Source organism: Pan troglodytes, chromosome 23, assembly GCF_028858775.2.
Source record: "Pan troglodytes isolate AG18354 chromosome 23, NHGRI_mPanTro3-v2.0_pri, whole genome shotgun sequence".
NCBI lineage: Eukaryota > Metazoa > Chordata > Mammalia > Primates > Hominidae > Pan > Pan troglodytes.
In genome coordinates, this window is record NC_086016.1 from 37,425,236 (window position 1) to 37,450,725 (window position 25,490).

At 54.9% G+C, this 25,490-nt stretch overlaps 1 protein-coding gene across 4 annotated transcripts in view; it reads left to right on the top strand.

Moving 5' to 3' along the window:
• Nucleotides 1-25,234, top strand: part of TOM1 (target of myb1 membrane trafficking protein) — a 50,956-nt gene extending 25,722 nt beyond the window's left edge. For 2 of the 4 annotated variants that reach the window (XM_001155008.7, XM_063807707.1), the window contains 9 exons: nt 4,751-4,867; nt 7,820-7,953; nt 10,441-10,474; nt 10,864-10,957; nt 11,788-11,908; nt 16,163-16,238; nt 22,977-23,036; nt 24,182-24,221; nt 24,307-25,234. In XM_001155008.7, the coding sequence (XP_001155008.5) occupies nt 4,751-4,867; nt 7,820-7,953; nt 10,441-10,474; nt 10,864-10,957; nt 11,788-11,908; nt 16,163-16,238; nt 22,977-23,036; nt 24,182-24,221; nt 24,307-24,461 (831 nt within the window). In that variant the 3' untranslated portion in view covers nt 24,462-25,234. Of the gene's footprint in view, nt 1-4,750; nt 4,868-7,819; nt 7,954-10,440; nt 10,475-10,863; nt 10,958-11,787; nt 11,909-16,162; nt 16,239-22,976; nt 23,037-24,181; nt 24,225-24,306 lie in introns of all 4 variants that reach the window. The other 2 variants (XM_009438260.5, XM_016939068.4) reach the window with 1 other exon arrangement.
• The last annotated feature ends 256 nt before the right edge of the window (nt 25,235-25,490 follow it).

Consider the following 25,490-nt stretch of genomic DNA (forward strand, 5'->3'; position numbering starts at 1 on the left):
CTTCTACAGCCATGACCAGCTCGTAGAGCTGGGGGCTTGTCATTCTAGACTTTTGGCTGCTGGGGTGGGGGCAGAGGCCTGCACACTGTGGAGACACCCACGTTAAAGGTGTTGTACACACATCAGGCCCATCACATCCGCGGAGCGTAAAGGTGGAGCTGCTGAGTGTGCTGGTGAGTTAGACACGGATGTGTGATGGAAAGAAAAGTGAAGCTTAACTTTCCCAATAAGCGTCCCCACTGCCCACTTTTTGTATCATTTGAACTCATTCTCACCCTAACCTATTTGAAGAGAAACTTCCATGATTTGTTTTCTCATAGCAAGTTATCAAATCACCCCTCAGAGTTACAGATATTTCTAGAAAATTTTGCTAACTGGACAAAATTATTAACGCACTGCCCGTTTGCCCCAAGAATACTCTTGTCTCTAATCCTAATGTAACATCATATACATTTCTGTTACGTTAGGATTGGAGACAAGTTCTGTTTAGAAATAACTCCAAGAACAGTTTTTATGTGTTATTTTCATGTTGAAAATCAGTCAGGTTTACTTCAGCCTCAAAGAGCATGTTTATGTAAAATTAAATGAGTGCTGACAGCGAGCTGCACTTTTTTTTTCTGAGTGGGTTAAAGGTGTGTAAAAAAATTGTAAAACCACCTTGTGATTGTCTAACTCAGTTACGATTTTAACCAATTTTCTGAAGTCTAGCATCTGTGTGGATTAAGACGCTAATTACTTCCAATGCAAGAAGGTGCTTGCTAAACAAAACTAATCTTTGTTTAATTCGAGAGTCCCCTTTTGTCTCTTGGGACATGTTAAGACATCAGGTGTGCAGTGATGTTACTCCCAGACTCCTTTGTAATTAAGTCCCATCTGATTTGGATACATGGGGTTTGTGATCAGTAGTTTTTCCACTCACTCATACCAAGAGTGTTCATTAAGTAAGCCAAATAGATCAAACATTTTGCAGGTTTTGGAAGGTGTCAGTGAACCATAGTGGATATACTACTAGTCTCTACACTCCATTTCTTCATCTATAAAAGCAGGGATATTGATGTCTACCATGGTAAAAAATTAAGTTAGCAATATATGTTCAATGCTTGGCACTTATTAGGTAGTCTATAAATGGTAGCTGCTGTCACAATCATGAATGTATATAGTGACACTCTGAAATCAACTATAACTCAGCCACATGATTTAGAATGTACCAGCATTTCTCAAAACGTAAAAAGGTTCTTCAGTCAAATAAATCTTAGAAGCTTTCAGACTGATCTTTTCCCAGGCATTCCCAGTGTGCATGAGGGCATTAAACACCCTACAAGGTCCCACAGCATAAGATCCTTATACCAATGGCCTTTCACAAGCTAACCTCTTTGAGGAGACTGCAGCTTTATTGAAAATGTTTCCCCAAGCCCAACTCCTTGGAACCCTTTGACCATTGAAAACCTGCCCACATCCCTTGGAACAAGTGCTAAATCTGAGTTTCATATTCAAGGTGGGGTACAGGGCAAGGACTATCCTTAGATGAGCCTGGGACACCAAAATAGACCAGAAACAAGACAAAATCCCAGTCCACTAGGAGGAGAAAGAGGGCAGAAGCCCAGTCCACTAGGAGGAGAGAGACGGCGGAATCCCAGTCCTCTAGGAGGAGAGAGGGTGGGATCCCAGTCCTCTAGGAGGAGAGAGAGAGGACAGAATCCCAGTCCTCTAGTGGGAGAGAGAGAGAGGGCGGGATCCCAGTCCTCTAGGAGAGGGAGAGAGAGGGCGGGATCCCAGTCCTCTAGGAGAGGGAGAGAGAGGGCGGGATCCCAGTCCTCTAGTGGGAGAGAGAGAGAGGGCGGGATCCCAGTCCTCTAGGAGGAGAGAGGGCGGAATCCCAGTCCTCTAGGAGGAGAGAGAGAGGACAGAATCCCAGTCCTCTAGTGGGAGAGAGAGAGAGGGCGGGATCCCAGTCCTCTAGGAGAAAGAGAGAGAGGGCGGGATCCCAGTCCTCTAGGAGGAGAGAGAGGGCGGAATCCCAGTCCTCTAGGAGGAGAGAGAGAGGACAGAATCCCAGTCCTCTAGTGGGAGAGAGAGAGAGGGCGGGATCCCAGTCCTCTAGGAGGAGAGAGAGAGGGCGGGATCCCAGTCCTCTAGGAGAGAGAGAGAGAGGGCGGGATCCCAGTCCTCTAGGAGGAGAGAGAGAGGACAGAATCCCAGTCCTCTAGTGGGAGAGAGAGAGAGGGCGGGATCCCAGTCCTCTAGGAGAAAGAGAGAGAGGGCGGGATCCCAGTCCTCTAGGAGGAGAGAGAGGACGGAATCCCAGTCCTCTAGGAGGAGAGAGAGAGAGGGCGGGATCCCAGTCCTCTAGGAGGAGAGAGAGGGCGGAATCCCAGTCCTCTAGTGGGAGAGAGAGAGAGGGCGGGATCCCAGTCCTCTAGGAGGAGAGAGAGAGGGCGGGATCCCAGTCCTCTAGGAGGAGAGAGAGAGGACAGAATCCCAGTCCTCTAGTGGGAGAGAGAGAGAGGGCGGGATCCCAGTCCTCTAGGAGGAGAGAGAGAGGACAGAATCCCAGTCCTCTAGTGGGAGAGAGAGAGAGGGCGGGATCCCAGTCCTCTAGGAGAAAGAGAGAGGGCGGGATCCCAGTCCTCTAGGAGGAGAGAGAGGGCGGGATCCCAGTCCTCTAGGAGGAGAGAGAGAGGGCGGGATCCCAGTCCTCTAGGAGAAAGAGAGAGAGAGAGGGCGGGATCCCAGTCCTCTAGGAGGAGAGAGAGGGCAGAATCCCAGTCCTCTAGTGGGAGAGAGAGAGAGGGCGGGATCCCAGTCCTCTAGGAGAGGGAGAGAGAGGGCGGGATCCCAGTCCTCTAGGAGGAGAGAGAGAGGGCAGAATCCCAGTCCTCTAGTGGGAGAGAGAGAGAGGGCGGGATCCCAGTCCTCTAGGAGGAGAGAGAGAGGACAGAATCCCAGTCCTCTAGTGGGAGAGAGAGAGAGGGCGGGATCCCAGTCCTCTAGGAGAAAGAGAGAGGGCGGGATCCCAGTCCTCTAGGAGGAGAGAGAGGGCGGGATCCCAGTCCTCTAGGAGGAGAGAGAGAGGGCGGGATCCCAGTCCTCTAGGAGAAAGAGAGAGAGAGAGGGCGGGATCCCAGTCCTCTAGGAGGAGAGAGAGGGCAGAATCCCAGTCCTCTAGTGGGAGAGAGAGAGAGGGCGGGATCCCAGTCCTCTAGGAGAGGGAGAGAGAGGGCGGGATCCCAGTCCTCTAGGAGAAAGAGAGAGAGGGCGGGATCCCAGTCCTCTAGGAGGAGAGAGAGGACGGAATCCCAGTCCTCTAGGAGGAGAGAGAGAGAGGGCGGGATCCCAGTCCTCTAGGAGGAGAGAGAGAGGGCAGAATCCCAGTCCTCTAGTGGGAGAGAGAGAGAGGGCGGAATCCCAGTCCTCTAGGAGGAGAGAGAGAGGGCAGAATCCCAGTCCTCTAGTGGGAGAGAGAGAGAGGGCGGAATCCCAGTCCTCTAGGAGGAGAGAGAGAGGGCAGAATCCCAGTCCTCTAGGAGGAGAGAGAGAGGACAGAATCCCAGTCCTCTAGTGGGAGAGAGAGAGAGGGCGGAATCCCAGTCCTCTAGGAGGAGAGAGAGAGGGCAGAATCCCAGTCCTCTAGTGGGAGAGAGAGAGAGGGCAGGATCCCAGTCCTCTAGGAGGAGAGAGAGAGGGCGGGATCCCAGTCCTCTAGGAGGAGAGAGAGAGGGCGGGATCCCAGTCCTCTAGGAGAAAGAGAGAGAGAGAGGGCGGGATCCCAGTCCTCTAGGAGGAGAGAGAGGGCAGAATCCCAGTCCTCTAGTGGGAGAGAGAGAGAGGGCGGGATCCCAGTCCTCTAGGAGGAGAGAGAGAGGGCGGGATCCCAGTCCTCTAGGAGGAGAGAGAGAGGGCGGGATCCCAGTCCTCTAGGAGAAAGAGAGAGAGAGAGGGCGGGATCCCAGTCCTCTAGGAGGAGAGAGAGGGCAGAATCCCAGTCCTCTAGTGGGAGAGAGAGAGAGGGCGGGATCCCAGTCCTCTAGGAGGAGAGAGAGAGGGCGGGATCCCAGTCCTCTAGGAGGAGAGAGAGAGGGCGGGATCCCAGTCCTCTAGGAGAAAGAGAGAGAGAGAGGGCGGGATCCCAGTCCTCTAGGAGGAGAGAGAGAGGGCAGAATCCCAGTCCTCTAGTGGGAGAGAGAGAGAGGGCGGGATCCCAGTCCTCTAGGAGAGAGAGAGAGAGGGCGGGATCCCAGTCCTCTAGGAGGAGAGAGAGAGGGCGGGATCCCAGTCCGCCAGGAGGAGAGAGAGGGCAGAATCCCAGTCCTCTAGGAGGAGAGAGAGGGCGGAATCCCAGTCCTCTAGGAGGAGAGAGAGAGGGCGGGATCCCAGTCCTCTAGTGGGCGAGAGAGAGAGGGCCTGCAGCGTCCCTCCTCCCCTTGTGGGGAGCCACCCTCCAGGGCCTTGTTAGCTGCTGTGTTAGACCCAGGAGATGCTGGAGTCTTCCAGCCACACGTGGTGGCTCATTCCGGTGTGGAGATGGTAACGGTTGGTATCGCCTCTGTGAGGGGTCTGTAGAAGGTGTGGGGCAGGCCTCTAGTGCAGAGCTGTCACTTTGGGAGCCAGGAGGGAGGCTGCCTAGAGAGGCTGCTGGGAGGTCGGCTCCCTGGTGCTGCACCCAGGGTTGGTGGTACTGGGTTCTGTCCCTGTGAGTGACATGGGCCCCAGACCCCTGGCTTCTCTCACCACGATCAACCGTGTGTTTCAGATTGGGAAGCTGCGCAGTGAGCTGGAGATGGTGAGTGGGAACGTGAGGGTGATGTCGGAGATGCTGACAGAGCTGGTGCCCACCCAGGCCGAGCCCGCAGACCTGGAGCTGCTGCAGGTGAGCAGGTGGCACCACCCCCTGGGGCTCAGATGACTCCTGCCCAGCTGCCCACATGCATTCTTTCCCAATCCTCATGACAGTCTTCATGGCTTACTCCATACTCCTTGGTCACAGTTGGGGACATGTTACCACCAGGGACTTTGGACGCCATCAGACTGGAATCAGATCGCAGCTCTACCACTTTCTGGTTTGAACAAAGTAGCCCCCCTGGCCTCAGTTTCCTCATCTGTAAGATTGCTCTAACAATAGCCTTCATGGCACAAGTTTGATGTGAGTTAAATAAGGTATTGCATGAAAAACACGCAGGCTTGTGCCTGGTACAGAGTAAAGCACCCAGTAAAGGGTCCTGAGAAAAAGCTGGAAGGTGAGATTTACACCATTCAGAATCCGAGACTCAGCAGGCAGGTGTGAGAGGGTGGTGCCAGCCTTGAGATGCGCCAGCCACTGGTCTTGGGGAGCCAAGGCAGGTGGAGCTAGTGGTTCCTGCTCCCGGGTGTCACATGGTATTCCCACGGCCCCAGCCCAGATTGGGGGTCACTGGAGCAGAAGGGACACTGAATTTGGCGAAAAGCACCCTCCCCATGGAGGCCAGTCATAGAGGCACCAAGAGAGCTAGGAATTCCCAAGGCCCAGGAGTCACCAGAATCCATGAGGGGACAGAGCGCTTCGTGTAACTGTTCGAGTTCCTACTGCTCGTCCACCAGGCCTCAGGCTCCTTGAGGGCAGCGCTGTGTCTTCCTCGCCACCGTGTCTGTGTGCCTGACCGAGGTGACTCTGCAGGGGTCCTCACTTGGTGGTGCAGGGTGGGGAGAAAAGGAGTAGCCTCAGAGTCCAGTGAATACACAAACTTGAAACCCAGTAAGGGCTCCGGAATAGAGAAGACTGCGCAGGCAGCCTCGCACGCCCCAAGCCAAGGCCATGAGATGTGAGCAGTTTGGGGACTCAGAAGGCTGAGCAAGGTGGACGCAAGGACAGCTCCCATGCATTGGGCACTTCCCGTGCCCCGGGCTATATGTGGACACTTGGTTCATATCGCTCACGTAATCCTCACCACCCCCATTTTCCAGGTCAGGAAACAGGCATAGGGAGATCAGATAACACGTCCAGGGTTATATGGCTGATAAGTAGCAGAGCTGCGATTTGAACCCAGGGGCCTGGCTCCAAGTGCTGCTCTTCTGCTCTTGAGAGGGGCCAGCAGGGAAGCAGAAGCAAAGCCACCGTGTGCTTGGTCATAAGAGCAGGAGGGGAGCCCACAGGATGTTGAAAGGCACCCGCCCTGTCCCTGTGCTAAGGGCGATGAGGAAATCCCGGAGGCCTGACCTTGGAGGGGGCGGGGGACAGGGTCCACATAACAGCCAAAATAAACACTGGGCAGTGCCGAGCCTCAGCGTTGCCTCCAGGAGAAAGGCGTGCTGGCGCGAGGCCACAGTCGGCAATGCCCGGCAGCTCCCTGGACCTCAGGACCCAGGCACCTTCACCTGGTGGCAGGTACCTGAAGAAATAATTGACCAGTCTTAAAAATGAAAACCCATATGGCTATGGTTTTTGATTTTTTTTTTTTTTTTTTTTTGAGACGGAGTCTTGCTCTGTCACCCAGGCTGGAGTGCAGTGGCGCGATCTCGGCTCACCGCAGCCTCTGCCTCTTGGGTTCAAGCTATTCTCCTGCCTCAGCCTTCCAAGCAGCTGGGATTACAGGCATACACCACCATGCCCGGCTAATTTTTGTATTATTAGTAGACACCGGGTTTCACCTTGTTGGCCAGGCTGGTCTTGAACTCCTGACCTCAGGTGATCCACCCGCCTCGGCCTCCCCAAGTGCTGGGATTATAGGCACGAGCCACCGGGTGTAGCCAATTTTTTTATTTTTCGTAAGTTTAAATATGACACCTAGTGGTTAAAAGTCAGTGACGTGATAACTAAATGCAGTGTAGGAGCCTAGAACAAACAAAGGACATTAGAGGAAAAACTAGTGAAACCTGAATAAAGTCCACAGTTTAGTTAATTGTATTTTACCAGTTTTAATGTTTAATAGTAGTTTACCAGTTTTGACAAATGCCAGACTAAGGGGAAGCCAGGGTCAAGGGTATATGGGAACTTGTGGTACTATCTTTGCATCTCTTCTGTAAATCTAAAATTATTCCGAAGCTAAAAGTTTGTTTTAAAAGACAAAAAATCAGGCAGTGAGAAAAGTGAGGCAAAAACTCGAAATCGAGGTTTGTGGCTAATGGTTGCAGTCATCTAGTTCATTCTGTATGCTTTGGTTGCAAAAATCACAGCATACCCCCAGAAGTTGTGGTTTGTTCAGCCAGCCCCCTTTGCAGACTCAGTTTTTTTTTTTTTTGACTAAGCAAAGATGGTGGCACAACCTTTATTCTGGAATCTGCACGAAGCCAAGTTAAACTGGCAGCACAGTTGGACATGTTGATGGTTTCCTGTGGATTAAATTTTAGCATCTAACACTTGGAAGTGAAGTTCAAGTTCATGTTTGTAGAACCCAAAAAGCTGTTCCGTGGAACCCTGAAGTCCAGTTTGGGCACCTCACCCTCCTCCAAGGCTTGTGCAGGGGCTGGAGGCCCATGCAATAAAGATGGCCTCACTTGGCCAGGCGCGGTGGCTCACGCCTGTAATCCCAGCACTTTGGGAGGCCGAGGCAGGCAGATCGTGAGGTCAGGAGATCGAGACCACCCTGGCTAATATGGCGAAACCCCGTCTCTACTAAAACTACAAAAAAAAAATTAGCCGGGCGTGGTGGCAGACGCCTGTAGTCCCAGCTACTTGGGAGGCTGAGGCAGGAGAATGGCATGAACCCAGGACGCAGCTTGCAGTGAGCCAAGATCGCACCACTGCACTCCAGCCTGGGCGACAGAGCTCCGTCTCACAAAAAAAAAAAAAGAGATGGCCTCACTCTGAGTCATGTGACTGTGGTTGCCTCACTTCCTTTCCTGGCAGGAGCTCAACCGCACGTGCCGAGCCATGCAGCAGCGGGTCCTGGAGCTCATCCCTCAGATCGCCAATGAGCAGCTGACAGAGGAGCTGCTCATCGTCAATGACAATCTCAACAATGTGTTCCTGCGCCATGAACGGTAGCCCCAGCACCTCCCCTGGCCTCTGGCCTACTGCCCCAACCCTCTCCCTTCCCTTCCTCCCTGTTCTCCTGGTCTCATGCCATCTGAGCCTTCTCTCGTCCTCCTCTCAAACACAAGGCAGGCTCCTAAGGGCCTGTGCCCTCAGCTGTCTTCTTCCAGGATGTTTATGAGGGCCCCTCCTTCCAGCCACCCTGCATCTCCTTTCCAGGGTTAGTGCTGCTGCCTGTGCCCAAGTCCACCCCTGGGAGATGGTCACAGGTCACAGCTGAGAGCATGGCCCTGCAACCAGACTGGCCTGGTGTGTCCTCACTCACTCCACCACTTCCTGGTTCTGGGGCCTTAGACAAGTGACTTCACTGCTGCAAGCTACACAAAACATTTCTGGCTAACTTAGGCAGAAAAAGAATTTGTTAGGATAATAATCTTTATTAAATGGGTAGCTTTCAGAATCCAGAGAAAAGTGAAACTGATGTCTCCCAACAGAACAAGAAAGATGGATCCCAGGGCAGCTCAGATGTCTCAGGAGCAGAAATTCCTGGATCATCTCCCCAGGGTGCTGCCATCAATAAATGCATCAGCTCAAACACTTGTCCACAAACACCTGTCCACCTTTTTTTTTTTTTTTTTTTTTTGAGGCACGATCTTGCTCTGTCACCCAGGCTGGAGTATAGTGGCATGATCACAGCTCACTGCAGCCTCAACCTCCTGGGCTCAAGCAGTCCTCCCACCTCAGCCTGCCAGGTAGCCGGGACTACAGGCATGCACCACCACACCCAGCTAATTTTCTTTTCTTTTTTTTTTCTTCTTTTTGCAGAGACAGGGGTCTCACTGTGTTGCCCAGGCTAGTCTCAAACTCTTGGCCTCAAGCAGTCCTCCCTCCTTGGCCTCCGAAAGCATTGGTATTACAGGCATGAGCCACCATGCCCACCTGCCCACCTTGTATCATTCTGTTCAAGAGTCACATCCCCAAGAGAGACTTGGATTGGCTGAGCTTCATTGTGCCTACCAGCTGGGGTATGGGAGAGGGCCCTCTGATGGCAGCCCCAGCGGGATGATGTGAAATGGGGGAGAAGCAGTTCCTCTAGAGAGTACTTAGGTGCTATTACCAAAGAAGGAGAAGGGCCGGGCGCAGTGGCTCACACCTGTAATCCTAGCACTCTGGGAGGCTGAGGCGGGAGGATCACTTGAGGCCAGGAGTTTGCAACCAGCCAGGCCAACATGGTGAAACCCCGTCTCTACTAAAAAATACAAAAAAATTAGCCGGAGGTGGTGGCGGGTGCCTGTAATCCCAGCTACTTGGGAGGCTGAGGCAGGAGAATTGCTTGAACCCAGGAGGCAGAGGTTGCAATGAGCCGAGATCGCACCACTGCACTCCAGCCTAGGCGACAGAGCAAGACTCCATCTCAAAAAAAAAAAAGGAAAGAGAAGGAGAAGGATTGCTGGGTCTGCAGAAATTGTGTGCCCATCACACCTCCTCTGTATCTGTAAAATGAGGCTTGTGGCATAACTGAGAGTCCATGAAACAGTGTCTGTAAAGCGCTTAGCAGTCCAGGGTGTCTGATAACTGACATGAGTTATTCCAGCCTCCTCCAGCCTCTTGTTCATTTTTTGTATCTTTCTCCATCAAAAGACACTCACTGATTGATTCTAAATCAGTGGAAAGTGGGGGGTACCCTGCAGGTCACGTCTGCCTAGCTTCTCCTGCTCATTGGCCCAGTGGAATGAAAGGCCTCTTCCCTGCCATTTCGGGGTATGGGCTGTGAGGTGACTGAGGGGCCCCATCTGGTAGCAGCTGGTACCCTCGGATATCCACAGTCATTAGGCTTAATATCTGACTGTGCTTTCAAGTTCGCAGTCACTTATACCCATGTCCTAATTTGGGCTTCACCACTTCAGGGAGGCAGGTGTCTACAGATACTAGACAAGCAGACTAAAGTTCAGAAGGAACATAATTTACCCGAGGTCATGTGATAAGTGACAACGCCACAACTCGAATAGACCCCAGACTAAAGTCTTCTCGATCTATCACACCGGCCCCTAAGTAGCTCCATAAAACAAGATTAGAGATACGTGTATCTTTCTTACAGCACTGAAGAGAGCCACTAACACACACACACACAAAAATATGTAATTGAAACAAGTTTCATAAGACAGTCCTTACCTTTACTGCGTGCCATGCATTCCTATTTTCTTTGCTGTTCTAACCTATTCCTGTTTATTTGTTTCATGATACTCATGACTAAGGTTGCCTTATAATTGATCATCCAAATTGGGACACTTTTGCAAGGGAAATAGGAGCACTGCTAGTTATCCAGGGACAGCAGGCATGAACTGGATCTGTCCAGGGCACACCAGATGTGTCATCACCCTGATCATAACCCACCGTGTTGATGTTGAGACCCACAGTTTGAAAAGCTTTGCCTGGCTGTGTGTGGGGGCCTGTCTCAGTCTGTCTCCATAACTCGTGTCTTTTCTATCTTGTAGGTTTGAACGGTTCCGAACAGGCCAGACCACCAAGGTAAAAGTCTTCTTTTCTGTGACTAGATCAGGCCCTGTTCATGGGAAGAAGGAGTGCCATTCTCACCTCCCTCCCCCAGTAAACCGGACAGGGTGGTGCTGTCTTATCCAGGCCCATAGAGAAATCCCCTTCTAACTTTTTATGTCCCTGTCCCTTTAAGGTAAATAAGGCTGTGCCACCACCTGATGCCCCAGGGTCTCCCCAACCTCCCAGGGAGTCCAGTTGAGCTGGAGCCAGAGGGGAGGAAGGAAATTCCCGGATGCCCAGTCCTAGCTCCTGGGGCCCTGGTGACAGATCCTTGGGCAAAGCCTGCAAGCCCCAGTGCTTGGGGCAGAAAGGAACGAAGCTGCAGACAGCGGGGATGATCAGGGCATCTCCCTTCCCACCAGGCCCCAAGTGAGGCCGAGCCGGCAGCTGACCTGATCGACATGGACCCTGACCCAGCAGCCACCGGCAACCTCTCATCCCAGCTGGCAGGAATGAGTAAGTGTGGTTTGGAGGGCTCCAGCTGAGGGTACATTATGGTACTGTGGGCACCCCTGCAGTTTTTGGGGGTGCCCTTGTTATATACCCACAGCAGAATGTCAGTCTGGACCCCATCTTGCTGGGGTCCCAGGCTGAATCTTGCTGCAAGGTGGGGCACTCGGGGTCACTGCCCCTGGCAGCCCCACAAGTCCTGAGCCGCCTTGGATCTCAGAAATCCCACCGTCCTAGGATTGGCCCTCTACACTGAATTCTCCATGGCTTCAATCATCTGCGTGAGCTTGGGCAAGTTCCTTAAACCTCCTGAGCCTCTCTTTCCTCCTCTGTAACAGGAGTAGGGAGCTCGTGTATGAGAAGCGCTTAGACCATGCCAGGCCCAGGTTGCACTCTGGCTGAGTAGTTGGCCATTGTCACTGTTATCACTGTGATAGGTTTTAATATAATTTACTGTCTGCTTCATGCCAAGCCCTAGGAAATCATTAGCACCCCATTTTGCATCACTAATGCTATACTTTTTGAAAAAGTCGACTACCCATCTGATTACTGTCCTCCTGCCCAGCCACTTCCCCAGCAGAATCAATGGATAGCATTTTGCCTGTTCTCTAATGCTCACAGCAGCCCCAGGAGGGGTGAGTAAACTAAAGCTGGAAAGAGGAAGCCGCTTGCCCAAGGCCCCACAGCCAGCAGCAGGTGGCCTGCCTCGCACATTCCCCCACCCACACGTGCCACTTCCCCAGCACCAAGCCCTGGGCCTGGCAGCAGGTAGCTCAGCAGCAGCTCACACACAAGCTTGTGGATGGGTCTTTCACGTGGCCTTTCTGTCCCTGCAGACCTGGGCTCCAGCAGTGTGAGAGCTGGCCTGCAGTCTCTGGAGGCCTCTGGTCGACTGGAAGATGAGTTTGACATGTTTGCGCTGACACGGGGCAGCTCACTGGCTGACCAACGGAAAGAGTGAGTGGCCTGGCCCTGCCCTGGTCCCCTGCAGTTTGGGTGGCTCTCGGGGTTCTGGAACCCGGTTTTATGGTGGCACACCATGAGGAAGGGCACACGGACCCTGCTTAGTAAGCACCCCCTTAGTATCCCCTAAGTCAGTCCAGCATGGCGTGGGAGCCCTGTGGTCAGTTGACAGACTGCGTTCCCCACAGGCCATGCTGGGTGGGGGAGGGGGAGCCTAATGACCCACTGTATGCCAGAATCTTACATAGTCTGATCAGAGGGGGAAACTGAGGCACAGAGAGGGGCAGGCTCATTTGCCCCAGGTCAAGGAGCTAATATTTGGCAGCACTAGGTTAGGAGCCTAGGGCTGTCTGGTTCCAAAACACAGTGTCTCCACCCACCGCCCCCCTCCCTGCACTGTGTACCGCATAGTAAGCCCTCCAGGAGCAGGGAAGTTTCCTGATAAATCCTCAGGGACTTTCAAGTCAAGTCTTTTTCTGTTGTTCCATAGCCACCGTTAATTTCCAGAGAAGATTAAGCAGGTTCTGTCAGCCTTGCCCCAGAGCTGGGGCTCTGCCCTTCCCTGTGCACCATGCATTTTCAGGGGGTACTTTCAGCAGCATAGGCACATGGCCTGAGTGTGTCCACCAGGGTCCGACCCCTTGCCAGGACCTGCGGGAAAACTGGCCCCATACAGGCTTGTAAGAGGAACAGTCTGCTTGATGTTTTCTTCAGCCTTTTGCCCACTATGACCCCCAGGGCTGAGCTGTGGGCAGCCAGGATTCTTATAGCTAAGGAAAGTTCTAGATTATGGGATCCTCCCACTGACCCCACTCAGCTCCTCAGCGGTCACTCTGGTGTCTTTTGGAACTTTGTCAATGGGCCTCCAGAGAGCCCAGGGATAACCTCTCCACACCCACAAATCCAGGTCCAGGCTGTAGCCTGCTAGGTCCTTAGGGCTGCCCTGGCTGTTAGCTGTATCTTTCTTTAGTCTGGGCAGAGTCTGTACTTTTAAGCCCAGGTACCCTGGGACCAGCAGCTGTTGCCATGGAGTTAGGGGTGCTGCCGAGGCTACCCTGCAAAGGCAAGCTAATGAGTGTGATGGGACTTGCAGCCAGACAGGCCTGTCCACAGAGGTCCCAGCAGGCAACACTGCTGGCCATACTGGAGAACCCTGGCGCCGCCCTGGTCACCAGCCTGGCTGAGGTTTGCTGTTGCGCTGTCCTTCCTCTGGGGAGCAGGCCCTGGGGGACAGGGAAAAGCACACAGGGAACTTGTCCTCTAGGGCCTGCAGTCTCACGGGAGAGTGACATGCACCAGGACCACCGCTGTGAAGGGCTAAGTGCTGTCCTGGAGGGGTCACCAGGCTCTGTGGACACAGAGGAGGGAGCATGCAACTCTGCGGAGGGTACTCAGAGCTGGACCAGGTGCTGGGTGATAGGAAGGCCATTTCAGGCACTAGGAACAGCATGTGCAAAGGCTCAGAGGCAGGGCGGGAGAGAGGTGCCCTGGCTCCTGCACAGCAGCTGGGAAAGATGCTCTTCACACAGGGAAGGGGGCAGGATGCTGAGAGGGTGGTGGGGCCCACTGGGCTACAGAGAGGCAGTTGATTTTATTCTAACATGAGCAGGAGGGAGCACAGGAAGGATTTTTTTTCTTATCAGATTTTCATCTTTGAAACTGCCTTCAGCTGGGCACAGCTGAAATGACATCATGCACCTTCTCAGGCCATTGGTTCTCCTGCAGGCCCTCCCCAGGGCTTGGTTTCCACCCTGGCAGAAAACATCCAGCAGGGTCAGGCATGGACCTGAGCATCCATTTCGTCTTCCCTTTGTTCTCCTGCCTGGCTGGCCCCCTTAAATGCTTCTGGTGGATCTTCCAGCTCTGGTCACCTGACTGGCCTTTTCTGCCAGCTTGGTGTCCAGCCCGCTCCTCCCTGTACCTGCCTGGCTCCCCACTTCACACCAGCCTGCAACCAGCTCTGCCCTGGCTGGCAGGGAAACCAGCTCCTTATCAGCCGCTGTTTTTGCTCCAGCCTTGACCACAGCTGGCACCGTCACAGCCTTCCTGCAGCCAGTCCCATCCACTCAATGCCAAGGAGTAGCAGGGCTTCTGGGCGAGCCACAGCAGAGACGCCTCGGCTAGGCCTTCACAAAGGCAGGGGTGTCCTTCCCCCGCTTTGTCCGCATCTTCGTCAGTGCTGCTGTACACAGAGGCCTTCTCTACAAGGAGCACTTAGACAAGTGTCACCCCAGTGGCCCAGGTCCAGCCCCTGCCCACCAGCCCCACTGGGACCACCTAAGGAGTGACCCTCCACCCTCCTGCACTGGGCAGGGGGCAGCAGGCCCTGGCCCAGGGGTCACCACCCAGTGCAGGAGGTGCGGGCTTCCTCCAGGGAAGTGCTTGGCCCTCCACCACCACAGGCATGGCCTTCAGGGACAGCTGGGCTTCAGGGCCATGTGTGGGCAGGGGTGGCGAGGAGCTAAGCTTAGGAAGGGCAGATAGTTCTTTTTTTTTTTTTTGAGCCGGAGTCTCGCTCTGTCTCTCAGGCTGGAGTGCAGTGGCGCTTGCAGAGTGCACCTCCTGGGTTCACGCCATTCTCCTGCCTCAGCCTCCCGAGTAGCTGGGGACTACAGGCGCCCGCCACCACACCTGGCTAATTTTTTGTATTTTTAGTAGAGACGGGGTTTCACCATGTTAGCCAGCATGGTCTCGATCTCCTGACCTCATGATCCGCGCGCGTTGGCCTCCCAAAGTGCTGGGATTTCAGCCACTGCACCTGGCCCAGATAGTTGTTTTGAGTGAAGGGAAATCGTGGGTTTCTGCGTGTTCTGGGGCTGGGCATGGCTTCTTCAGCCTTGCCCACAATGCGCCAAGCATGTCTTAGAGACAGCAACAAGCACCTCCAGACCCTCAATTAGCAGGCCTTCTCTGGGTCAGAAGTCAGCAACCTGACGCCCCACCTCCCCCGCCACTGGCTTTAAGGTTGGCTCCAGCAGGGCCCTGCCGTAGTCACTGGCCCACTTGCCATGGATGGGAGCCGTGTAACCAGGGAATGCCCCAGCTAGTGGTCACACTCCACCAGCAAACTCTGCCCCTGGTGGGAAGGAACAGACAGCAGCACTCTTCAAAATGACTGCGTGGGAACTGGGGGTCATATTCAAGAAGCCCCTTTCAGTGCCAGCCTACTCCATTCCTCAGAAAGCAAGTTGGTATTGCAAGAGTTAAATGTGATGCAGTCCCAGTTCCTGAAGCCTACAGTTAGACCAGCCCCGCTTCACTAGTGTGTCAGGTGGCCTTGTTCCTAACAGGAATTGCAGGCCTTTCCCTTTGTGACCAGAATTCTGTGGCTTACTTCTTTGCCTCAAAGCTGCACTGAGCCAGTGCTGAAGTCCTGTTTGCCGGCAGTTCAGGGCGAGAATAACAGGGCTCTTTCCCTGCAACAGGGCTGGGTCCCCAACACCTGCCCTGGGCACCCCCACTGCAGCGGCTGGGAAAGACACCATAGCCGCCTCTCCTCCTTAGCCAGCTTCTCCTCTCACTCAGGCTATTCTCTTGCTCCCCAGGAGACTTAACCTCACGCACAACATACCCCTCCTTGCCTCTCCTCATCTGCCCAGCAACGGCGGGGTCAGCCTCTGCCGCTCCCAGCCCATCAGCCTTGCGTGCCCTCCCAGTTCCTGCCTCCCCACCCTGCCTAGCTGGCTGGCACCCCCCAGAGGACATTTAGAAGAGCTGTAACCAAGCCACCTCCCATGCTGCTGAGACAAGGTGGGGGCAGAGTCATCTTTGTGCTGGTGAGCCAGTGCAAGACAAGATGGCACCTCACCCAGCAGTTTATAGATGTGTTTTCAGCAGCAGAATGGAATCCCCCATTCAAATACGACCTCATACACAACCACAGTCTATAAAATAGGAAACAAGACCTGCTCAAGAAAGGGTCTGCTGGGAATTCTCCATGAGCCTACGGGCACTGGAGCTATTTCTCAGTCTCTTGAGTTTGGCCAATCCTGGTCATAGCCATTGGTGGTCTTGGTCTCAGTCTTTGGCCAGCAACACCCTCCCTAACCTCTCCAACCTTTGCTGCTGTCTGTCATGTAGGTCACTTGTCAGATCCTAATTTCCAGAGGCAGGAAATGAGACCCTTTTCACCATTTCCAGGCAGGCCTGGAGGATGGGAGCCGTCAATCTGTGCCCCCCAGCCCGCTCCGTTCTTGCATCAGCCATCGGTAAGGACAGCATCCAATGGCTTGGTGGTCTCTCTTTCAGGGTAAAATACGAAGCCCCCCAAGCAACAGACGGCCTGGCTGGAGCCCTGGACGCCCGGCAGCAGAGCACTGGCGCGGTAAGCAGAGGGGCCATCCTGCCACCCTGGGGCCCTCCTGAAGGAGGTGAGGGAATGCTCACCCACTGGGTGCCGTTGTGGGCCAAGCACTGGCCCAGCACGTCCACAGGCCCTTCCTCGTTTGGCCGTCAGGTCGGTTCTTTTTGGCTAGTGTGGTTATTCCCAGTTTATAGCTATGGAAACTGCTAGAGAGGCCAGGCCATTTGCCCAAGCCCACAAGCAAGGATTCAGACCTGAGCCTGACTTGAAACTGGAGACCAGGCCGGGCGTGGTGGCTCACACCTGTAATCCCAGCACTTCGGGAGGCTGAGGCGGGTGGATCACCTGAGGTCAGGAGTTCAAGACCAGCCTGGCCAACATTGTGAAACCCCGTCTCTACTAAAAATACAAAAATTAGCTGGGCGTGGTGGCACATGCCTGTAATCCCAGCTACTCGGGAGGCTAAAGCAGGAGAATCGCTTGAACCCAGATGGTGGAAGTTGCAGGGAGCAGAGATTGTGCTACTGCACTCCAGCCTAGGTGACAGAGCAAGACTCTGTCTCAAAAAAAAAAGAAAGAAACTGGAGACCAGTGGCCCGGGCTTCACATTCCAGCTCTACCGGTTACCAGCTATGTGTCCTTAAGCAAATGACTGGCCTTTCTGACCCTCAGTCTCTTTATCTGTACATTGGGGCTTATCCTAGCACCTATACTTGTTTATAATAGAAGTGTGAGAGGATATATTTAGGGAGCTTTACATGGAGTTAGAGCCCGTTCAATAGTATTCCTCTCTGCCTCTCTAGAGACTTTTAATCTGCAGGAGTGTGGGCAGAGAGGAATAAAAGAGCGGACCCTAAAGCGGCGGGGAGAAATGCAAGGGTGCTCTTTGAATTCCATTTAGTTCCTTGACTGTGTGTTGAGTGACAGCCACTTGTCCAGCACCAAGCACACTTTGTGGGTAACCCCCACACGCTTTGGCAAGACCTCCAAGCACCATTCTCTCATGCATGTCAACGTGCATCTGGATGCTTTTCAGGCAGTGTGAGAATTTCTGCTCCAGCAAGTGAGCAGACAGAGCAGGTCCCATGGGAGACAGTTAGAAACAGCCGGACCTGGGAGTCCAGGGAGTCCGGGGGAGTGAGGGTGGTGGGCCCGGGGCCGAGGAGGCTAGAGGAGGCTCAAGGCAGCATGGGGACTTCTGAGGCCAGCATGGGGTTGGGGGTAGGAAATGAAGCTCTATGGGTATATAGCAGGGACCAGAGGACCTCAGCGCGGCTAGGAGCGCTGCAGATTGCATCCTAAGTAAGGTGGAGGCCGCGGGGAAGTCTTGAGCACAGGAGGGACTTGACTTCCAATCTGAAAGATCAGGATGGAGCTAGGAAAGCAGGGAGGGCTGGGCACAGTGGCTCACACCTGGAATCCCAGCACTTTAGGAGGCCGAGGTGGGCAGATCACTTGAGGTCAGGAGTTCAAGACCAACCTGGGCAACATGGGGAAACCCCATCTCTACAAAATATTTAAAAATTAGCCAGGCATGGTGGCGCACACCTTTAGTCCCAGCTACTCAGGAGGCTGAGGTGGGAGGATCGCTTGAGTGCAGGAGGTGGAGGTTGTGGTGAGCTGAGATTGCACTACGACACTCCAGCCTGGGCAATGGAGTAAGACCCTGTCTCAAGAAAAGAAGGAAAGCAGGGAGGGAGGAGTTGTGGAAACCGTCCAGGCCAGTCCACTGTGGGCAAAGTCTTCGTGACTCCCAAGGGCACTCTCTCCGCTCCTGGGTCTCCCAGCATCTCAGGAGCCATTCCCAAGTCAGAACAGGGCAAGGTGGAGGACGCTGGGGTGGGCCATCTGGGCCTCTCGTGGACAGAGGTTGACTCTACCACCCAGTGGGCAACAAGAGAATCCAGTACCTCCCATGTGTGGTGTGTGACCTGCCACCAAGCACAGCACGTTGCACACCCGTGTCACATCCACCGCACACACCAGTCAGAGCCTCCAGTCCTTTTTCGGGTGTAAGCCATCATTTGCTGAGCCTGTGCTCCGGGCCAGGCCTGCACTAAGCACTTTGCATCCCCTCTCTTAGTGAGTCATCACAGAAAACCTTAGGGTATGTTATTATCCCGTTTTACAGATGAGAAAACTGAGTTCCAGGGAGAGCTTAAGTGAAACCACAGGTGTACTGTCCTCGGTATGGTGCCTGGCACACACTACAGTATTACAGCACTTACGCTTCGCAGTACCGCCATGTCCTCATCCCATTTACAGATGAGAAAACTGAGGCTGAGGACAGGGAGATACCCTGCCTAGGGTCTTGTAGGTATTGTTCTGCCTGGCTTCTAAGCCACGCTGGTAACCTTAGAGCTGTGAAAAGCCCTAAGGTGCAAAGGAGAGTGAGTGGAGGTGTGTGTCTCCCTCCTCAGCCTCAGGCTTCCAGTGTGTCGGGATTCATCGGAACCGACACACCGCGAGCCTGCTGTAGGAGCTCCCCTCTCAGGCCACCTGGCCTCTCGTGGTCAGAGGTTGACTCCACCACCCAGTGGGCAGCAATCCCAGCCAATCTGCTCCTGCTGCAGCCCAGAGACAGGGTTCACTTCCCTAGGGGCACACAGCAATTCAGGCATGACTAAAACTAGAGCCCAGGTGTCCTGGCTCCCACACCACCTTGCAGCCCGCCCACAGGGAGGAAACGCACCACACAACTTCACTGGCAGCAAAGAGAAGCTGATAAACCGGTTATCACTGATTTATCTCCGATAACCTGGGAGATTTAAGCCACTTCTGCCAAATCGGTATGATTTCTTAAAACTCTGTGAGCAAATGCCTGCTCCTGGGGTGCTGGAGTCTGGCTGGTGGTAAGGCCTTCACCCACTAAACTGTGAGAACATGATTCCCAAGAGCAAAGTACAAAACAGCATCAAAACCAGGCGCGGTGGCAGGTACCTGTAGTGCCAGCTACTTGGGAGGCTGAAGCGGGAGGATCACTTAAACCCAGGAGTTTGAGGTTATCGTGAGCTATGACTGTACCACTGCACTCCAGCCTGGGCAACATAGTGAGACTGTATCTCAAAAAAAAAGAAACAGAATCAAGTGCCAATTGTGCGCAGCCCAGGTTTGCGCCCTGGGATTCAGAGCAGTACTCACAAGTCGTGTGACGAGGTGGTATTGCATGCTGTGTGCCAGGTTTTAGTTCCTTCACTCCCTGACATGCCTGCTGTGTGCCGTGTGCCATGTGCCAGGCCCCATGCTGGTCTGAGTAGGGTGAACCAGCCAGGCACAGGGTGACGGGCTGGGAGCAGGACTCTCGTCTCCCTCCACTCTGGGGCCCTAGGAAACTGCGTGTGTGCCATGGATGAATGTGAGAAGGTTGGATAAACTGATGTTTCTAAAACCTGGGTGCCTGTCAGACCCTACTGGGAGCCTCCAGACCATCTGACAGCCACCTGCCCTGCTGTCCTGGGGTTGCTGAGGCCCAGCCTCTGGGATCCTTGTGGAGAGAGTTGAGAAGCTTTGTTTAGTTTGCTGTCAGCTCTGCCTCAGCCTACCCAGGGCGCTGGCATCCCAGAGCTGTTGTGGCTCACCCCCCGGTGGGTACCACAATACCTGCCTCATCCCTCTACACCAGCCGCCACATCCACCACACACACCTCCACACACCACACCTCCACCCATAGACCTACACACACACCACACACACATCTACACCCACCACACACACCTCCACACACCACACCTACACTCATACACCTACACAGACACCCCTACACACACACCACACCTACACACTCATGCACCTACACACACCCCTACACACACCACACACACCACACACACACATCTACACCCACCACACACCTCCACACGTCATACCTCCACTCATACACCCACACACACCCCTACACACCTCCACACACCACACCTACACACGCCACACCTCCACTCATACGCCTACACACACACCCCTACATACACCACACACACATCTACACCCACCACACACACCTCCACACACACCTCCACTCATACACCTACACACACAGCCCTACACACCACACCTACACACCCATACACCTACACACCCCCACACACACACCACACACAATCTACACCCACCACACACCACACCTCCACTCATACACCTACACACATAGCCCTACACACACCACACACACATATCTACACCCACCACACACACACCTACATTCATACACCTACACACACCCCTACACACATCACACCTACACACATACACCTACACACACCCCTACACACACCACACACACATCTACACCCACCACACACACCTCCACACACCACACCTACACTCATACACCTACACACACCCCTACACACACCACACACACATCTACACCCACACCTACACACACCACACCTATACTCATACACCTACACACACCCCTACACACACCACATACACATCTACACCCACACCTACACACACCACACCTATACTCATACACCTACACACACCCTTACACACACCACACACACATCTACACCCACCACACCTACACACACACCACATGCATCTACACCTACACACACACCCCTACACCTACACATACACACATACACACCTACACACACCACACACCTACACCTACACACACCTACACCTACACATACACACCTACATTCATACACCTACATACACACCCCTGCATATACCACACCTACACACTCATACACCTACACACACACCACACACACATCTACACCCACACCTACACACACACCACATGCATCTACACCTACACACACACCCCTACACCTACACATACACACCTACACACACCACACACCTACACCTACACACACCTACACCTACACACCTACATTCATACACCTACATACACACTCCTGCATATACCACACCTACACACTCATACACCTACACACCTGCACACACACCCCTACACACACCACACACATCTACACCCACCACCTACACACACCACATACATCTATACCTACACAACCTACACCTACACATACAAACCTACACTCATACACCTACACACACACCTACACTCATACACCTACATACACACCCTTACACACCTACACATACACCGACACACACCACTACACACACACGCCTCCCAAAGTGGCAGCAGGCCTCCTGACCCGAAAGGCGCACCCCTATTAGAAGCCGCGCCCTCCAGTGGCCCTGGCGCTGCCGTCCCTCCGCCATCAGTGTGACTCTCTCTCACCCAGATGGGAGGCGGCTGCGGGAAGAGCCTCAGTGACTGGATGGTGAGACAAGGCATGGTGAGCAGGGGCCAGGCCCGGCCACCCGGAAAGCTGGGGGTGCTCGCAGGGCTCCTGCCAGGCATGGGCTTGGGGCACCGTGCTGCTGTCCAAGGGAGTGGGACCCAGGAGAAGGCCCAGAGGAGCAAGGAGGGGCAGCTGAGGGTCTTGCGGGACCCCAGGGCTCAGGCTGTTTCCGGGTTGGCCCGGCCAGCCCAGCTTCCGCAGCTCCTCTGTGCCCGGTTCCTGCTCTTGAGTCTCAGGCAAGGACAAGGTAGCCCGTCTGGCAGCTAAGAGGCGATGGGGATAGCGGAGCGGGAGACGGAGCCAGTGTGCGCAGCTGGGCACTTGCTGTTGCCACTGCTGCTGGGAAGTCGGCTCCTGCCTTCTCTCTGGGCTCTGCTCCTGCCTGGGGGGTCCTCAGGTGCTGGATGACAGAGCTTGGAAACCAAACTGGCCTGGTTGGGGAAAGACTCTGTCTGTCTTTTCCAAAGTAGCTCACTAGTAACTAGTGCTATTAGTGCCATTACTGATTAATAGTAAATAGGAACTGGCCTATTGGTTTCTTGAGCATCTCCTCCATGCCAGGCCCTGTGCTAAGCTTTTGACATCCCATTTCATCCTCACAGCCACCTGGACGGTAAGTACTGCTGCTAGCCTCACCCTAAGGACGAGGGAAATCAGGCGCAGAGAAGTTAAGTAACCCACTCAGAGTCACACTGTGTTAAGGGGTGAGCTAGGTCCAGCTCTTTCTCACTCTGAAGTCTGTGCCCATGACCTCCAACTGGAGTCTGCCCCTGCAGAAGCCGTTAGAGAGGAAAGCCTCCAACTCCTGCCCCTGTGTGGGAGCCATCGTGGCACAGCCCATGTCTTTGTGGCCGAAAGTGAAATGTCCCCATCTGTAGCGCCACCCCTCTGGGTCTACCCACCTGGCCTTGTCTGGTCAACTTCGCGCCTCTGCTCTCAGGCCCTGCTATGCCCCCTTCTATCATGAAATCTGCGTCTGCAGAGACACCAGGGGATGGAACCTGGGGACCCCTGGCCCACTAACCATGTCCCCATCCCAGCCTTCACGGCTGGAGAAAATGCCTGGGGTCTGACCCTGGGCTTGGCGTGTCTTTTGTCAGATGCTCCTGAGCACCTGCAGCATAGCCCCTGCCCCAGGCCATTGCCCAAAGCCCCTCCTCCAGCCTAGAATCCTACCCGAAGGGTGTGTCGGAACTGGTGTTCTTCTCTTCAAGGGGAAGGAGCTCCCTCTGACCCCTGGCCCTGCTCCAGCTGCTGGGAGCCTGGTCCCCTGCTTAGTCTCCTGGCTCTGCACCTCCATCGCCCACAGCCTGGCACAGCGGGCCCAGTGCTGGGTCCGGGCAGCTAGGCAGCTGAGGCTGGGGTGGGAGGCTGCCCAGGGCCACCCAGCTGCAGGGCGCTGAGCTGGCACGTCTTCCACCTTGTCACCTAGGGCACTGCCTTACCCTCTGCCCTTCCTTCCAGATCCCAGTCACCCAGGCCTGCCTCATGGAGGACATCGAGCAGTGGCTGTCCACTGACGTGGTACGTTGGGGCCCACTCCTCACCCACACAGCAGGAGGACCCGTTGTTCTCACCAAGAAATGACCCATGGGGCCACGGTAGACTTGTATAGCATATAGCACCCTGAGAGCAGAGGGGCGCACTTAAAGTCCCCATCTCCTGCCACCTGCCCACCTTGTGTTTGGCACACCCCCCAGAGAAGTCCTGGGCACAGTAGCCTCTCGGCTGCTTCCCAGAGCCTGCTCCCAAGGTGAGGTCCCAGTGGGTGTCAGCCCACCTTAGGGACATCAGGCCAGGCTAGAGAGGCTAACCGAGGAAGCATAACAGCGCCAGGCTCTTACCTGCAGTAGCTCAGAAGACTCCAGCCACTTGCAGAGGGAACCCATCACCACCCTGTTTACAGATCAGAAGACCGATAAGCAGCTGTCCTCTAAGGGGAAGCACCCAGGAGGAGGAGGGTGGGTACCAGTCATGGGGACCCCAAGCCCTGCCACCCTCCCAGGGAGCAGAAGGGGCAGGGCCAGACTCAGCTTCTCCATCCAGGGCTCCTACCGCAGCATCTGCCACCCCGTCTCTGGGCACCAAGGCCCACATGGGCACTTCAGGCCCGGAAGCCGCCTTCTGCAGGTGAAGAGACCATTTCTGCCCAGGACTAAGCCACAGACCAAGGACTCAGGCTTTCTGTCTGATGGCAGAAGCCTCACTCCCTCCCTAGTTTGCAGTGTTAGCATGAATGGCCCTCAGCCTCTGGATGTCAGCCTTTCCCCCCCAAGGGTGAGGACCACCCACCCCTTGTGACCCTCCAAGGAAAGGAACCAGCACTCATCAAGGTCCCACTGGGCACCAGGTGCTGGGCTTGGCGTGCTGTGTGTTATCCCATTTCAGCTTCCCAGCAACCCTCCAAGTTAGCTTCAGCCCCCACCCCGCCCCCATTTTACAGAAGGAAAACACAAGGCTCAGGAAGTCAGGTGCCACCCAAGGAAGGTCCTACGGCTCAGGGAGGAGCCCAGGTCCAGGTCCTGGGACCTGGGTGGCGGGGGCGTGCAGAGCCTGAGCTGGGACCCAGTGCTGAGGTTCAGTGGGGCCCGAGCTGCAGCCCCACTGCCCCAGGCTGACCGTACTGGGGGCCCGGCTAACCTCTGCCTCCTTTCCTTCTACCTTCCCAGGGGAATGATGCGGAAGAGCCTAAGGGGGTCACCAGCGAAGGTAGTAGTCCCCGCCCCTGCCCGCCCTCTCCTTTCCCCAGGGCTCTGGCCTCAGGGCCTACCCTCACCCTCTCCCCTTCCTCTAGAATTTGACAAATTCCTGGAAGAACGGGCCAAAGCCGCGGACCGATTGCCCAACCTCTCCAGCCCCTCAGCTGAGGGGCCCCCAGGTCCCCCATCTGGCCCAGCGCCCCGGAAGAAGACCCAGGAGAAAGATGATGACATGCTGTTTGCCTTATGAGTGTGGGGTCTGGCACCCTGCAGCCCAGGTCCCCACTGCTCTCACACCCTTAGGCTGGGACCTCCCTCCCTCCTCTGGTGTTAAGGCTGCTTTGGGGGTGGCTTGTTACCCCCTTTTCCTCCTCTTTGAAGATGGAGCTGCCCCAGCTGTGGCTGGGGGTGTGGAGGCAGTGGGATGAACTGGGTGGACAGGTCTGCGCTGCAGTGGGATCTGGCTGCTCTGCCTCCTTTCCCACCCCAGCTGACCATCAGACTTTGCTGAGAAGTGGAGGCCCCAGGACAGGCTGGCTGGCTGGCTGGCTGCTTGACCCAGTGTGACTCTCCTTCACTGAGTGATACCCTGCTCCGGGCCCATGCCCCAAGGAGCCCTTCAGAGCCCACACTGCCAGTCGAGGCCTGGCTGGAGGCTTGCCACAGTGGAAGTTCTGCCGAGCCTCTTGTCCCTTCCCTGCTCTGCTGCATGGGGCCCCATGGCTTTGGCTGGCCACTGAGGGTAGGGTGTGGAGGTGTGGAGGCCCCCTGAGGAGCTGCGGCGGCCCAGGTACGAAGCTGCAACTCTGCGCGCAGTGGGCGAGATCTCATCAGCCCCAGGCTGCAGGTGAGGCTTCAGGGGATGCTGGGGCCCCACTGCCCCTCCGCTGCCTTGCCCTCCATCCTTCCTCTGTTCCTTCTGGCCGGGCACCACAGCACTGGGGCTCACCTCTTGGTTGATCCTCTTGTACTGGGAGAGGTGCCTTTTGTATCCCCAATTAAAGGTAGAAAACCACCCTGCTAGCAGCATTGTCAAGTCTCCTGGTGAGAAATGACTTCTTGGCCTCACAGAGGCAGCGACTACTTTGGGCAGGGCTGGGGGCCACCAGAGAGGTGAGCATCTGTAGATGGTGCAGGCGGAAGGACAGGAGCAAACACCCAGCTACACTACGCAGGTGCCGCCTCCTCCCACCTCACATGGCAGGCTCCAGCCACCGCCCCTGCCCGGAGGATGCATGCCTTCCCCAGCTGACATCCCTCCCTCCTCAAGGCACCTTCG